The sequence below is a fragment of the Pelophylax lessonae genome, assembly GCF_965119305.1.
Source record: "Pelophylax lessonae genome assembly, chromosome: 5".
Classification (NCBI taxonomy): domain Eukaryota; kingdom Metazoa; phylum Chordata; class Amphibia; order Anura; family Ranidae; genus Pelophylax; species Pelophylax lessonae.
In genome coordinates, this window is record NC_138772.1 from 57,322,986 (window position 1) to 57,340,872 (window position 17,887).

Below are 17,887 nucleotides of genomic sequence, written 5' to 3' on the forward strand. Positions count from 1 at the left end.
ATATGGTCAGAGGCTGTATATATGCTATATAGAGTTGTTGTAGACTGGGGAGATGTTTCAGGAGAAATAGACTAAGAGCACCTTTTACATGCGATGAATAGAAAGCACTGCTAATGCAGGACAGAGGGGAAAAACAGACTGCTGGCCTTAAGGGCCGTATAAGTGTCAGGGGGCAGCAGGTTGGGCACCAGGGGTCTAGAGCAACTATTCAGATTCTTATTTTTTTTTTTTTTTTTTTTTTTTTTTTTTTTTTTTTTTTTAGAACACCTATCTCTCATTCCCACTGAGCGGGGCGGAGCGCAATTTTTGCAGTTTCCGCTGCCGAGAGATGTATACCCTGATTCCGAGCTGTGCTAAGCCGCTTTTTTTTTTTTTTGGGGCCCATTTGTTGGGGTACCGGGTGCATTGGTATCGTGCCAGCGGGGCGGGGCTGCACTGTTGGGCTGGGGTGCTGTTGGCGGTGGAGGGGCAGGCCTGATCAGGGTGTACAGTTCCGGGCCGTAAAGCTCAGTGGAAACAAGGCATTGTAGCTGGACCTTCCAATTCTTTCCGACAGTTTTTATGTGGTAGTACTTATTAAAGGTAAGCTGGCCGCACACTGATTGGGATTCGACCGGTTCAGTGGTAATCGGCCGGATTTCCATCAGTGTATGGCTGTCCCCTTGGGACGGAGGATGGTCATTTGACCGGCTTCTGTAGGAGGGACATGTGGGAAAAAGTTTTTTTTTTTTTTTTTTTTTTTTTTTCTCTGATCAGCAACTGCAGACACTGATCTGCGCATTCTGACAGCGCCGAGTCCTGCTGTCCGAGAGCAATGTCACAGTTGGGGGGGATGCCTTCATTTAGCTCGCTTGGGTGGATGGTGGAATCACTTTATTTGATTATTATATATATATATATACATTTTTTTTTTTTTTTCTTTAACTGTTTATGGGTGTTATTTTCAGTAGGGTTAAATAGGCATTGGAAGGTTGTATTTCTGGAACTTCACCTTTCTGTGACTTACAAAGTATCACATTCGTGAAAACAATTGAAAGGGCAAGTGGCTGCAGAAAGGAACATGTTGTTCATAAATGCAGCCTAAACCTGAAAAAGTAATGTTAGAAGCAGAATGGGTTTTTTCTGAGCTTACTTCCTTGTTTGTGTTGATTCCTGTTCTCTATTTGAGTATGAATGCACAATATACTTTTATTTTGGAGAGCATGAATCAAATACAGACCTCTGAGGGTGCATGGACATTTCTGATATTGGGTCATCGAGGCTGTCCATCATACCCACTGACCAAGTAGCCAGGACCTGGAGCAGGAGGGTGTATGACTAAGCAGCAGTGTTAAGGCTTAGAAATTACTAGGGCGAGACTTTTGTTAAAAGTATAAATAGCCCAGATAGATTAACAGAATGTAAAAAGGGAGTCTTTATAAAGAAAAAGACATAACTATACGATTTTTAATTCTTACTAGGGTTATGCAATGCCCCACTCTGACCTTCCTCACCATCATTCTCTTTGATTCCCCTTCTGGGCCCCGTCACCCAATCCCCCCCCCCCTTTTCCCTTTTTTTTTTTTTTTTCTCTCCTCTTTCCATCACCCTGTTGGTCCCACTCCCCACAAAGACAGGGGATGAAAGCGCACAGGGTAAAATGTTGATGATAAATAAGATGGTAATAGCAATAAGAAAAATAAAATATAGATTTAACGCATATTTTGTTTAAAAACCCCGAAAGGGGAAAGTCGGGTCGGGGGGGGGGGGGAGGGACCGGAGACTCCTCAGTGGCCGTCTTCAACCATCGCTCCCTTGAGGCACGCGTCCGGATTAAAGGTCTTTGACCAGCGGATGCCTAAAATGCCTCATTTTTGGGGAAAAGAGAGGGAGAGGGAATTATTTTTCTCTTCTTTTTTCTTATCCCCCTTGTTTTTTCTTTTGCTTCTGTTTTTTTTTTTTTTTTTTTTTTTTTTTTTTCTCTTTCTCCTCACCTTTTTTGTTAACTTATTTTTTCCTTTATTCCTAATTGTTTAAATCCACAACATGGATACCATAAGAATTTGTTCATTAAATGCTAAGGGGTTAAATATCCCAGAGAAGCGAAGGATGTTGTTTTCAGATTTAAAAAGTTCACACATTGACATAGCATATATACAAGAGACCCACTTTAAAGAAGTGAGAACACCACTACTCAGAAATAGGTTCTACCCTTTGATTTACCACTCTACTAGCTTGAATAGTAGAACCAAGGAAGTGTCTATAATGATATCTGGACAAGTGCCGTGGACATGTTCCCAAGTTAATGCAGATCCAGAAGGTAGATTCCTTTTTTTAAAAGGAAATATAGGAAATGTTAAAGTGACCTTGGCCTCCATATATGCCCCGAATAGCCAACAAGACATCTTTCTGACAAGAAGTTTGGAACTACTTCAAGAGTTTAAGGAAGGTCAATTGATCTTGGGAGGGGATTTAAATCTGCCTCTGATTCCATCAGAGGACACATCATCGGGTACCTCCTCAGTGCCACCTAGAATCAGGAAAAAGATTGCGACACAACTATACAGGGCACAATTGATCGATATATGGCGGTTATTACATGCGGGGGAGAAGGATTTTACATACTTCTCACCTCCATTTGCAGTATACTCCAGGTTAGATTACTTTCTCATTCCACATGCACAATTACATTCAGTACAGTCGGTGGAGATAGGGTCCATAACATGGTCAGATCACGCACCATTGACACTCATATATAAATTACAAGAGACCCCACTTACTAGGTCACAGTCATGGTCCATGAATACGAGTCTTCTACAAGATGAAACCGTGGTTACAGAGATAGAAAGAGAACTTCAATCATATTTCCACACAAACGTAGATGGGGAGACAGGTATGGGAGTAATATGGGAGGCCCATAAGGCTGTGATCAGGGGAATTCTTATCAAGCATGGTGCACGGCTAAAGAAACTCCGGACACAGCAGATGACACGACTCCTTCAAACATTACATGATTTGGAATCAAGACACAAACACGCCCCCAATGATGAAAGATTGAAGGAATTAACCATTATACGTAGACAAGTAGTAGATCTTATGCAATATAAAGCTAAAGTTGCACTCCAGAGAGGCCGCAAGGCAGTATATGAATCGGGAGATAAATGTGGGAGGATGTTAGCACGCACCATAGGAGACACAAGAAAGAGGGCCTATATCCCAAAACTTATAACTTCAACAGGTCAAAAAATTGAAAAACCCGAGGACATAGTAAAAGAATTCCGAAATTACTACCGGTCACTTTATAATCTGAAAGAACAGCCTGTGACCTCAGAGGAGATGGTTAATTACCTCGCCAAGTCTGGTATGCCCAGTCTGCCGGAAGAGGCGAGGGAAGATTTGTCAGCCAAAATATCACTAGGGGAACTGCAGATAGCAATTAAAAATACTAAGGCAGGGAAAGCGCCAGGGCCAGACGGATTACCAATATATTATTACAAGACCTTTTTTTCAATCTTAGGCCAACGGATGATTGATCTGTTTAATGAATCGAGTTTAAACTCACCTTTACACAGAGATATGTTACGTGCACATATATCGGTACTCCCAAAAGAAGGAAAAGATCCAACAGCATGCCCCAGTTACAGGCCTATATCATTACTCAACGTTGATCTGAAACTTTTTTCAAAAATTATTGCCACCAGATTACAAAATTACCTACCTTCTTTGATACATTTGGACCAGGTGGGCTTTGTACCCACCCGAGAGGCACGGGACAACACGGTGAAGGCTTTAAATCTTCTGCATCTGGCACACGAATCTAAACAGGCAAGTGCCTTCGTGGGAACGGACGCAGAAAAAGCCTTCGACCGGGTAAGCTGGAAGTTCATGTTTAATGTATTGCAATACATAGGGGTTGGTCATAGGATGAGAGACTGGATATTACAACTGTACTCCGCCCCTACAGCCCGGGTTAAGGCGAACGGGGTATTGTCGGAGGAGTTCAGGATCTCAAATGGAACAAGACAGGGCTGCCCATTATCCCCTCTTTTATTTACGCTTACGTTAGAGCCCTTTCTTTGTACCATTCGGAATAATCCTGACATTAGTGGCATAATAACGGCAGGAACACAACAGAAGCTTTCAGCATATGCAGATGATATGTTATTTACTATTACTAAACCCTTAATTTCTCTCCCAAACCTATTACAGGAATTTCGTCATTATGGAGTATTATCAAATTTAAAGATTAACTTAAGCAAATCTGAGGCTATGGGAATAGGAACACCTCCATCACTCACAACATTATTGCATACAAACTTTAATTTAAAATGGACTAAGGTAGCTCTAAAATACCTGGGGACTCTGCTGCCCCCGGAACCTTCCCAGGTATATACACTTAATTTTCCACCACTATTGAGTAAGATCTCCGACCAATTGCGAAGATGGCAAACGGGACTGAGTTCCTGGTTTGGAAGGTGCAATATACTTAAAATGACGATTCTACCAAAGTTCCTGTATTTGCTTCAGGCTTTGCCCATTTCTATCCCATCTGGATACTTTAGACAGATACAGATAGCATTCTCAAGATTTATCTGGGCCAAGCGGAGACCAAGAATACAGAAACTTCTACTCGCTTTGCCTAAAGAAAAGGGAGGATTAGCTGTACCAGATCTCTTAAAATATTATCAGGCAGCACATTTGAGCAGATTTATAGATTGGTGCCATCACACAGAGATCAAAATTTGGCCTAATATAGAACAGGCGCAATGTGAAATACCATTGAATAGATCTCCATGGTGTATGGGTACATTGCCTCGAGATATGATGCGACACCCAACAGTGGGGACAACAATTCGGATATGTGCTAAACTTTTCAATAAATTAGCTCTTTCTACAAAATACTCGCCATTAACACCTATATTGGGAAACCCAAAGTTTACCCCGGGCTATCAGGATAGCTATTTTTGTAGCTTGAAGAGGGCGGGGATATTCCAGGCTTCTCATTTTATAGAGTCAGGAGCCTGGGTATCAGTAAATACTTTGATTACTCAAGGAGGGAGGTACGGATTAGATCATTGGAGGGCACTCCAATTGACACACTTCTTACAATCATTACCCCTCCCTAAAGAGTTTGATAAAACACCTACCCTCTTTGAGAATATGTGTTTACAAACAGGTACGATATCACACGTACTTTCAAAGACTTACTCACTGATAGTCACACCAAATGCAGAATACAGACCCCAATATATTAACAAATGGGAGAAAGAATTGAATCATAAATTTTCAACTAAACAATTACAACATATAATAAAATTCACGTTCAAATCTTCCATCTGTACACGAACGCAGGAGACAAATTATAAATTATTATCTAGATGGTATTATACGCCGACACGTCTCCATGCAATCTCGCCACAGACGTCGGAAAAATGTTGGAGATGTCAGGAAGAAAAAGGGACCTTATTACACATTTTTTGGAAATGCCCCAGGTTGGAGGGGTTCTGGAGACAAATAAGAGAAGTAGCACAGAGATTTATTGAACAAATAATACCAGACGATCCAATATTTATGCTTTTTCATGCGCCGGATATATCAGGTAGACAATACAAACGATCAATTTTACGCCATTTATTGGACTCGGCCAAGGCGTGCATTCCATTGAGATGGCGAGATCCTAATCCCCCGACCATTAAGATGTGGAGGGATAAAGTGGAGGAAATTAACAAATTCGAAGACCTGATTTTCTCAACACAAGACGGGCATGAGCAATATATTAAAAAATGGGCATTGTGGAACCAGTTTATAGCATCAGATGATGGGAAGGCCATGCTTGGGGACTTTTAAAAGGGATCATGGGGGTAAGTGGAATCTCCTGTTCTCTCCTATCCCTTCCCCCCCTCCCCCGGTGGGGTCGTTTTTTTCTTTTTTTTTTTTTTTTTTTTTTTTTCTCTCCTTTACCTAGGAGAGAAGGGAAGGAGGTATTGATTGATTTTACGCACAGGTTCACAAATAAGATTTCGTGGGGACGAACATGACACTGAAAGGGATTGTAGTAATAAAACAATCCGAGATAGTCACTAGTAGAGCACTAAGACAATAGGGGGAAGACGTCAGTAAAGTAAAAGGGCACACATAAATAGACTTAGGATACACAGAATATAATATATAAAAGAGGGAGGAGAAAAGAAAAAAAAGGGGAATAGGACTATCACGACAAAAGCACGAAGAGAACACACAAGGGAAAGGGAGGGAAGGAAGGGAAACCACCCCCCCCCCCTCTTTTTTTATTTTTTTTTTCTCTTTTCAGATCACGACACTGAAAGGGATGGTATCATTTAAACACAACTAAGTTAATCACTAGAAGGCACGACACTTAAGGGCACTGAGATTATAGGGGAGAGATGTTAGGAAGGGGAAAAAGGGAACACATACATACACATGGATATAGGGGTGGGGAGAGGGGGAGGGGGAGAAATCCCCTTCGCCCCCCCTTTCCCCCCTTTTTTTTTTTTTTTTTTTCCTTTTGGGGGAAGGGAGGGGAGAAGGAGAATACCGCTGATGGAATGCTTTAGAGGCCCTTTAGTATCAAGGTACATGGGAGTGGACGGAGGAGGGATGGGGGTCCTACTTCTTGCTCCTGCTTGATGTCTGAGCATCTTGAAGAGGGGTCGAGTGGGCGGGCATTGGATAAAGGAGGGAAGAGAGAGAGGCTCGGAAGAACGGGGTGATGTCTGTATTAGGTGAGATGGAGTCAGAGATTTTCTGGGTGGTGGTGTTCTCATTTTGGAAGGATAAATGAGTGATGAACGAAAATATAAATGTGTAAACAGTTGTGGAAAATTATCTTGTCCCCCCTGCTTTTTTTTTTTTTTTTTTTTTTTTTTTTTTTTTTTTCTTTCTTTTCTTTCTTTTTTTTCTCTTTCTCTTCTTTAGAACTTATTAGGAATATAAAAAAAGAAAAATTTTCTTATTTGAGACATCGGAGAATACTGATGGAGAGTATAAATAAGTTCAAGTTAAATATGAAAAACGTTTTTCTTAGTTTGTTTATGTATTTATGGAAAGTATACGTTTGTACTGTATAACCGGAAAATATGAATAATGTTGTGAAGTTTCTCCTTTGTTCCATTTATTATAATAAATAAATAAAATTTAAAAAAAAAAAAAATATTATGAAGATGTCATCTGTAAATCACAATACTAGTAAAGCTAGTGGATTTTAGATGCGGAGAGTGTGCATATTTATTATTTACATAGAAGAATGACACTGATCACATGACTGAATTCCCAGCCACTGGCTGCCGCTGCTGTCAATCACAGCCAGTGAGCCAATCTGGAGACGGAGGGGGCAGGGCTGAACTGCGGCTCCATGTGTGAAAAGATACACAGAGTTGCGGATCAGGAGCATGCCTGCATGGTTGCCCCCAGAGCAAGCTGCTTGCTGTGGGGGCACATGGCAGGAGGGAGGAGCCAGGAGCACCTGCTGAAGACCCAAGAAGAGGAGGATCCGGGCTGCTCTGTGCAAAACCACTGGACAGAGCAGGTAAGTATAACATGTTTGTTATTTAAAAAAGGGGGCTTTAGTATCACTTTAACCACTTTAAGACCGGAAGAATTTGCTACTTAATGACCAGGCCACTTTTTTCAACTTGTCACTGTGTGACTTTAACTGACAATTGTCCAGTCATGCAATGCAGTACCCAAACAAAATTTAAGTCCCTTTTTTCCCACAAATAGAGCTTTCTTTTGGTGGTATTTGATCACCTGTGCAAATTTTATTTTTTGCGCTATAATAAAAAAAAGAGCGACAATTCTGAAAGAAAAAAAAATATTTTTCACATTCTGCTATAGAATATTCCCCAAATAAAAAAAATGTAAAAATCAAAATATTTTAGCATTTTAGGCCAATTTGTTTCCTGCAACATATTTCTCGTAAAAAAAAAAAAATCGCAATAGGCGTATTTTGATTGGTTTGCGCAAAAGTTATTGCGTCTACTAACTACGGGAAATATTTATGTCATTTTTATTGTTTTTTTTTTTAATTTTTACTAGTAATGGCGGCGATCTGAGATTTTTTGCGGGACTGTGACATTGCGGCGGACAGATTGGACCCCTGACTGACATTTTTGACACTTTTGGGGGGACCAGTGACAGTACTACAGTAATCAGTGCTAAAAATATGCACTGTTACTGTAATAATGACACTGGCAGGGAAGGGGTTAACATTTTGGGTGATCAAGGGGTTAAATGTGAGCCTAGGGGAGTGATTCTAACTGTGGGGAGGGCGTGGCTTGTGAAATGACAATAGAGACCTGTGTTCCTATATAGAAGGATCACAGGGGCTCTATGATCATTCAAGGGAGAAGAACGGTCAGCTGTGTTTACAACAGCTGACCGTTCTTCTCTCTCAGCGGGGAACGATCGCTGGTGTCAGGCGGCAATCAGAGCCGCCTGCCTGCTGCATCGGCTTCCCTGCTTACGAGCGGGGGCGGGAGGGCGCCGCCGGTGGCTCACACTCACCCCCTAGCCTCCTGCGCGCGACCGACTTATAGTTACGGCGGTTCACGCAGGAGCAGCTGTCTGCTGCAGTATATCTGCGGTGGGCGGTCATAAAGCGGTTAAGGAAACATTAGGTGCTTCACTCTGTAAGCTGCAATAGTTACTGAATTATTAATTTCCAAAGAGTTATAATCTTTTTTCTGGAATTAGGCAGGTGTGAACCTCAGAAGGGGATCATTTGGCTCCTTGAAGATTCATTTTAACCAATTCAACCCACAGTGTTTAGTATGATCTAAAATACTCAACTGATAATGGATAAAAGTTTTCCTTTATGACGGAACCAAAACACAAAAAAAAAAAAAAAAAAAAAACACTATACATTTCCTACAGAAAACATATCATACAATAGCCAAATTTAAACAGGGTGAATTATTCTGGAACAATGACCTTGTGCGAGCTGCGAATGACAGCGCCAAACAGCCAGACAAGAAGAAGCAATTGAAATAAGTAAGTTGCTGGCATATTATTTAATTTGAATAGATGGGCAGAGAGGAGAGCTGCAGGCTGGATTGTCTTGTGTCTGACAGTGAGAATTGAGACGGACAGCTTTATTATGGGGCACGCGCGATTTGCCCATTCAGTCTCCAGTAGAGATGTAGTGGGGGCCACATAATTAATACCGGCTCCCGCAGATCCTGGACGTGTGCCAGCATTGTCTCCTCTGTGCTAATGTACAAGCACTATAGCCCCCTTTATCACGGGCTTCCTCTAGAGGAAACACTCTACAAATCTGCTAATCCCAAACATAACTCCACAAAAGAGGAAATTGCAAAGCTATACACAGGCTAGCCCTAAACGTGAGACAACGGCCTGACGAATAAATGATTGCAAGTCAATTGTTTATTGAAGGAGGATCGTTTATATGAAAGACCTTACAGAGGGGTCACCAGAAATATTGAAATACATGAAAATGTAAGTTGGTGTTAGATTGGGAACTGACTGCATTCCTATGGGTACTCTGCAACCTACGCAAAAGCTCCTGATCAACCAATCATATGTGTTAAAATGAATTGTGCAATATAGATTTTCCCAAAATTTTCCTAAATAAGGTGACCCCTGAAGCTAGGTATGTTTGCTCTGAGTGTAAACATGCATGGTTAGACATGCATGGTTAGACTCTGCAAAGAAACCAATCAGCTTCCAGGTTTTATTATCAAACCCTAATTGAACAAGTTGAAGTTACATAGTTACATGGTAGTTGAGGTTGAATAAAGACAATAGTCCATCCAGTTCAACCTGTGTAGGTGTGTGTGGCCATAATCATCTCTCATAACCCTGAATGTTCTGATCCTTGAGATGTACGCCTAAGAGTCTTTTGAAAGCAACCATACTTCCCGCAGAAACCACCTCTTGTGGTAGAGAATTCCACAATCCTGTAGCCCTAACAGTAAAGAACCCCCTGCGTTGCCTGAGGTTGAAACGCTTCTCCTCTAATCGCATTGTATGCCCTCGAGTCCTCATGCAATGCTTTCGACTGAATAGCTTTTTTCCTATGCTGAGATCACCATCGAGGTATTTATAAATTGCTATCATGTCCCCTCTCAGGCGTCTCTTCTCCAGGGAGAATAAATTAAGCGACTGCAGACGCTCTTCATAATTAAGGTCCTCCAATCCCCTAATTAGTTTAGTTGCCCTTCTCTGGACTCTCTCCAGCTCCAACACATCCCTCCTGAGGACTGGCGACCAGAACTGGACAGAATACTCCAGATGTGGTCGGACCAGAGTTTTATAAAGTGGGATACTATATAGTAGGATTATAGTTTTATCTCTGGAATATATCCCTTTCTTTATGCATGCTAATATTCTGCCGGCTTTGGCAGCTGCCGCTTGACATTGCATGCTATTGCCTAGTCTATCCTCTACCGAAACTCCCAGATCTTTCTCCATTTTTGATTCCCCCAAAGGTTCCCCCCTAAAGTGTATTGTGCTTTTATGTTTTTAGTCCCCAAGTGCAAAACCTTACACTTCTCCACATTAAACCTCATTTGCCATGTCGTTGCCCACTCTGTTATTTTGTCCAGGTCATTCTGTAGGATATCTGCTTCATGCCATGCAGTTATTGCCCTGCCCAATTTTGTGTCATCTGCAAAAACTTATATAGAACTACTGATTCCCTCCTCAATGCTGTTTATGAATAAATTAAACAGGGATGGTCCCAGGACTGAGCCTTGGGGGACCCCACTTACCACCTCAGACCAGTGTGAGTATGCGCTATTTATTACCACCCTTTGGACACACCCTTTTAGCCAGTTCCGTATCCAAGAGCAAACCCTGCGGTCGATGCCTGCAGACCTTATTTTATAAATTAAGCGCTTGTGGGGAACTGTATCAAACGCCTTAGCGAAATCCAGGTACACCACATCCACTGGTCTCCCCCTATCTAGCTCACAGCTCACCTCCTCGTAGAATGTTAAGAGATTGGTTTGACAAGAACGCCTATTTGTAAACCCATGCTGATTACTGCTGATGATGTTGTTGTCTTTAGCAAACGCCACAATATAGTCCCTTATCCCCTCCAGAAGTTTACATACTATCGATGTCAGACTGACAGGCCTATAATTTCCTGGGACATGGCTCTGCCCTTTTTTGAAGATCGATATCACGTTAGCTTTCCTCCAATCCCCTGGTACATTTCCTGTCATAATACTGTCAGCAAAGATCAGGAACAGTGGTCTAGATATAGTCTTACTAAGTTCTTTGAGTACTCTTGGATGTACGCCATCCGGGCCTGGTGATTTATTTGTGTTAATTTTTTCCAGCCTTTCCCTGATTTTACCCTCTGTTAGCCATAGCGGCAAGTCCTGTGTATTACTACTAACCATACAGTCATGGTCAGTGTACCCCTCCTTTTCCTGTGTAAAGACTGAGGAGAAAAAAGCATTCAGCACGGTTGCTTTTTCAGTGTCCTCTGTAACCATCCGCCCACCATTGTTAATTATGTGTGCAATATGCTCTGCCCTAGTTTTTTTGCTGTTGATATATTTAAAGTATTTCTTTGGGTTCTTTTTACTATCCTCCACTATTTGTCTCTCAAAGTTGATTTTAGCCATTTTGATTTTGTATTACTTTTCTTATTTGCCTCCTTGTATTGCTCGAAAGCCGATACTGTGCCCTCTGATTTATATTTCTTGAAGGCCATTTTTTTACCCCTAATACATTTTTTAACATTACGGTTTAGCCAACCAGGTTTGGCTTTGTCTCTTCTAAATGTATTTCCCATAGGAAAGCACTGTGAGATGCATTTGTTTAATATGTTCCTAAAGCATTCCCATTTTTCTTCTGTGGTCAGTGTTCCCAAGGTTTGGTCCCAGTTTACCCTTTCCATCATTGAGCACAATTTGGGAAAGTTTGCCCTTCTGAAGTTTAGGTTTCTTATGTTCCCCTCTTGCCTTGTTATATTGTTATTTACGCTAAATGTGATCATCCTGTGATCGCTAGAGCCCAGGTAGTCCTGGACTCCTACCTCCAAGATTAGGTCTGGATCATTAGTGATCAATAGATCCAGCACTGCATTTTCTCTAGTAGGAGAATTCACCAACTGAGACATGTAATTATCCTGTAAGGTTTCCATGAAGAGACGGCCTTCTGTGAGTGTGTAGTCCCCTCTTCCCAGTCAATGTCGGGATAATTGAAGTCCCCCAATATGATGACTGATCCCAGTTTTGCCACTTTACCCAACAGTGATGTAAAGTTAGAAGCTGATTGGCTATTATGCAGAGCTGCCCCATATTTTGCACTCTCCAGTTATATTAAATCAATCCCATTGGTGTTGATTTACTAGGGGGAAATAATGGGATTTTTGTACTTAACGTAAAATCCATTTCTCTGAGTTCGGCGGACACAGCGCTCCATAAATCATAACTACTGAGTTATATTGCTTCCTCCAGGAATAGGATTTGGCAGAACAAAAAACACCTGGCTACACCCATGGACTGCCCTCAGCTGGTATATAACCCCCTCCCTGCTCTAGGTAATTAGTTTAGTAGTAAGCAGTATTAGAAATATCAGAACTCCAGTCAGCATCAATAGATGATCCAGCAGCCAACAATAGACCCCTCACTCAACAGTAGATCCCCCCCAGCAATAATCCCTCCCTCAGCAACAATATATCCCCCAGCAGCCAGCATCAATAGACCCTCCAGCACACAACAGCCCCCCTTACCATTGTATACATTCAGTGCTGGAGGTGCCAGAAAAGCCTTGCATGTGCACATAACCGCATTCATTCTTTGTTTGTAATATCTGCCCTGAGGTCAGTTTAAAGTAAACTCTCCTCTTGAAAATGCTTGCTGCCTGGCTGTGATGTTGACTCTCTAACTTCAATACTTTAAGTGAGTGACACAGTATACAGATCAGGACTTCTGAATGTTTTACACATGGCTGAGGAACCTGCAGAGTGCAGAGGCTCAGGTGTTGAAAAAGGCATTGACCATTGAACAAAAAAAACCCTATTCCGCTTCCGAAATGACCAGACTACACATTTTTTGGAGTCGAATGACCAAAGCAACCTTTTTATTACAATAACCAATAAAATACAGTAATAAAGAGAACAAAATTTATGCATATATTACAGCCATTACACTGCCTCAGGGACTAATTAACTACTTACTTACTACCAGATACAACCCTATTATAATCCAGATGTTACCAACATATTAATAGGTAGGGACACTCATATCATAGATGGGCCCAACCTATAATTCTCCACCATTTTAAACCAGCACTGCCTTCAAAAACCCAAAAGACCCCCTGCCAGCTGCCATAAGGAAACAAGGAGAGCAAGCCACTGCTCTAGGTGAGCGGTGTAGTCCAAAGGACTGGGTGGACTGGATGCTCGTGTCCGTGAACATAGGATCAAAAAAATAAAGAAATTGGCTGCACACCATCACCAGTCCAACAGGTTTATTGAGACATGTAAATTAACTGCCACCAGGACAATGACACAGAGAATGGATGGAGGTTGATGCATTTCACGCGGACAATGGGCTTCTTGAAGAAGCATGATGTGAGTGTGAAATGCGTCAACCTCCATCCATTCTCTGTGTCCTTGTCCTGGTGGCAGTTTATTTACATGTCACAGTAAGCCTATTGGACTGGTGGTGGTGTGTTGCCAATTTCTTTCTTTGATCCGTTGACAAAAAATAAACAAACCCAGAAAACAAATAAGTCAAATAAAAACATAACTAAACTCCCCCAACCCACCATATTTCCTTTAGCACTGCAAAAACAGTAAGCTCCCACCAACCAAAATAAAACAAGGAAGGGAGGGTGGAAGAAAATGGTCTGATGTGTCACAAGCTCCGACTGAGCTCCGACAAGCTTCCCTCTCCTCTTTACCCCTTATAGGACAACACCCTTTGCCCTAGACCAGTGGTCTCCAAACTGCGGCCTGAGGGTCAGATACGGCCCTTTACTTGCTTTTATCTGGCCCTTGGGGCAATAATTCATTCACTGACACCAATGAAGGGCACAATTCCTCCCAATAACACCAACGATGGGGCACAATTCCTACCAATGACATCAACGATGGGGCACAGTTCTCCCAATGACACAAACAATGGGGCCCAATGAGACCAATGGTGGGGCACAATTTATCCCAATGACACTAATGATAGGACATTTTGTACTCCCACTGGCCAATGTCCGGCCACCCCTAAAGTCTGAAGGACAGTAAACTGGCCCTTTGTTTTGAAGGTTTGGAGACCACTGCCAATCACTCCAATCCGGTAAGCTTGCTACCGATTTCAAAATATTAACCCACTAACCCTCCGCCTCTTCTGCACGCCCCAGTCATGCTGATCCTCCTCCTAGTTCCACTTTATCCAGGCCATTACTTACTATACTGCCTAATCTCTGACTCTGAACATGTTTAAGGCAGTCCATCAACATAACAATAGCCAGCTAACAAACAATTTCAAAAGAAATTGAAAGCTGGCATAGCAGGTTTACTTTAAATGTATATTTTCTGTCTTGCTGAGATGGATAACTAAACATTAAAAAAAAAAAAAGGGCAGAAAAATGCACCTTTCCCGGAGAAAATCCTGCTCCCCGTTCCCTCCAGTGTGGTCATATGACTAAACACTCAGACCTTTGGTCAAATCTACTCTGCTGGACCTGAATGATGATCCTCTTCTTCAAAAAGAGATCTCATAACTAAAAGGCCAAGGCTTCTGATCATGTGAGCAGTACTGGAGGGAATCAGAGACAGCATGTTTCCCTGCAAGGAAAGCTGTCAGCCTTTTTTTTTTTTTATTCTTTATCTATCAATCTCAAAAGACTGTTAGCGCAGATTCTCTTTGGGTTGACTTTAAATTGATATCAGCAGGGTATAAAATTGAATCTCCAGCTCACTGGCCATCTTACCTTCACATTTTCAGGATGCAGCCCTCCAGGGTGTTTATCCATGTACTGACATAAATCTGTGTGCTGCAATACAAGCAAAACCAACACAGAATTATTCTTTATGTAGCTCAGACACAAAAAAGCAAACTTACATAAAACAACGCATTTCAACAAGCATGGAAAAATGTTTATTCGTGTGTATCTTTACATAGCAGAGCCAGGTTTGTAGTGTGTAGTCACTAGATAACCAATTGTTACTTGTATTATTCTGTATCTTCCCCTAAAGTATTTCAAACATAGCTCCCAACTGTCCCTGATTTCGAGGGACTGTCCCTGATTTTGAGGGGCTGTCCCCAGAGTTGTATAAAGTACTTAAAACCCATACTTGAGTAAAAGTACAAGTGCTCGATCAAAAAGTGACTTGAGTAGAAGTGGAAGTGCTCGATTAAAAAGTGACTTGAGTAGAAGTACTAAAGTATTCAACATTTTTTGTACTTAAGTATTGCAAGTAGTGTTTTTTTAAATTTTGCTACTAAAGTACTGAAAGTAAAAGTACAAGTACTGTGTTATGTAGTTATTAAAGAAAGAAGTCAAAAGTTTGAACATCATATTGTTTTTTATTATTTCAAATGCAGCTTTTATTTATACATACAGTAGCTTTTATTTTCGTATGCGCTGATAATACACATGTTTTGAGCTTCATGAAACCTGCCATCTACTGTTCTGGCAGTGGTAATTTTTATAATAGTAACGAGTAACTATGCAGCACAAAAAAATATATCGGAGTAGAAGTATTGAAATCATCGAAAAAATGTAGTGAAGTAAAAGTGGAAGTAGGAGAAAAAAATTCTACTCCAGGAAAGTACAGGTACCGCCTTTTCGGTACTTAAGTACAGTAGTGAAGTAGTTCTACTTAGTTACTATACATCTCTGGCTGTCCCTGATTTCGAGGGGCTGTCCCTGATTTCGAACAAAGTCCCTCTGTCCCTCTTTCCTCCTCATTTTGGTCTGATCTATATATTTCTATATAAAATGCATTTTTTAGCTTTCAAAAAGTGTTTCCCAGTGCTAAACCTTTCATCCAATTTCTAAATTGCTACATTTGTAAAATTCAAAAGCCGGTTTAAGGAAAAGGAGTGGTAAAAAATAAAAATAAAAATAATAATGCTGGGTTTAACTAATCTTTTTTTGTAGAATTCTCCTTTAAGGGGCGTGGCAGGGGGGGTGTTTTATGCCTTTATACTTTTGCTAATAGGTGTCCCTTGTTCTCATCTCAGAAAGTTGGAAGGTATGTTTTAAAGGCTGATTTTTTTTTGTTTTTTAACCGCTTGCCGAGCGCCCGCCGCAGATTTACTGCGGCAGGCTGGCTTGGCTGCGCGAACCAACATAGGGGTACGTTGGCTTGCGGGAGCAGTCCTGGGGACAAACGCACACCGATGGTAGCGCGCGCCTGTCCCCACTAGGCAGCAGAGATGCTGATGCATGGGATCGGCGCCACTGATTGCTGCTGGGCACCCGCGATCGCTCCCTGAGGGAGGACACAGCCAGCTGTTCTTCTCTCTGAAATGATCACAGAGTGCCTGTGATCCTATATAGGATCACAGTGTCTCTATGGTAATTTCACAAGCCCGTTCCCCCACAGTTAGAAAACACTCCCCTAGGCTCACATTTAACCCTTTGATCACCCCTAGGTTAACCCCTTCCCTGCCAGTGTCATTATTACAGTAAACGTGCATATTTTTAGCACTGATTATTGTAGTAACAAGTGTCAAAAATGTCAGTTAGGGGGTCCGATCTGTCCGCCGCAATGTCCCAGTCCTGCTAAAAATAGCAGATCACCACCATTACTAGTATAAAATAAATAAATAAAAATGACAACTCTTTCCCCTAGTTTGTAGACTTAATAACATTCGCACAAACCAATCAAAATACGTTTATTGTGGGGTTTTTTTTACTAAAAGTATGTAGCAGAATACAAATTAGCCTAAAAGGATGAAAATTTTAGATTTTTTCCTTTTTTTGGGGGGGGGGGGAGGGTATTAATAGCAGAATGTAAAAAAATATTGTTTTTTTTTCAGTATTGTCGCTATTTTTTCAGTTATAGCACAAAAAAAAAAAAAAAAAAAAAAAAAATCGCACAGCTGATCAAATAAGACCAAAAGAAAGCTCTATTTGTGGGAAAAAAAGGACATCAAATTTATTTGGGTACAGTATTGCACGACCTCGCAATTTCCAGTTAAATTAACGCAGTGCCAAATCGCACAAAATGGCATGGTCATTAAGGGAACAAATCATTTCGGTCCAGAAGTGGTTAATAACAAACATGTTATACTTACCTGGTCTGTGCAGTGGTTTTGCACAGAGCAGCCCCGATCCTCCTTTTCTGGGGTCCCCTGCCAGTGTTCCTTGCCCTCCTTCCTGCCGAGTGCCCCCATAGCAAGCAGCTTGCTATGGGGGGCTCCTAAGCAGCTGCTCTGTCTGTCCATTCAGACACAGAGTGTTGCTCGGCCACAACCCCACTCTCTCCTCATTAGATCACTGGCTGTGATTGACAGTAGTGGGGACCAGTGGCTCCTACTGCTGTTTCAGCTAATGAGGACACAGGGATTCTGGTGAGCCGCAGCTCTCGTGCACAACACTGGTTCAAGATAGGGCTCAGGTAAGTATTAGGGGTGCATGACGGTAAAAAACCTTGAGCCTTTACAACCACTTTAAATTGTTATAATAATTATGTTTTTTTTTTTCTTTCAGGAATAACGTTATTTCAAATTAATTACTTGTATTCTCTCCCTGTACAACAGAAGTGCCAAGCTGAACAGTTATCCTAATTCTTATCCAAATTCAGTGCTGATGGCAGACACTCCTTTATGCCATGTATTTGGAATATTCTGTATTCCCATCCTTAAAGAATGTTACCCCAACATGTCATATTCCTGATATGTGCCTGTTGTACTGTTGTAAAAAGTATCCTGTTCTTTCTTCCGCTTCCTTAGTGTGAACTACC

The 17,887-nt window shown here is 41.5% G+C and overlaps 1 protein-coding gene across 2 annotated transcripts in view; it reads right to left on the reverse strand.

Moving 5' to 3' along the window:
* Positions 1-17,887, reverse strand: part of CDK14 (cyclin dependent kinase 14) — a 786,329-nt gene that overhangs the window by 418,053 nt on the left and 350,389 nt on the right. For both annotated transcript variants that reach the window (XM_082258252.1, XM_082258251.1), the window contains exon 7: positions 14,905-14,967. In XM_082258252.1, coding sequence (XP_082114378.1) covers positions 14,905-14,967 — 63 coding nt within the window. The remainder of the gene's footprint in view (positions 1-14,904; positions 14,968-17,887) is intronic.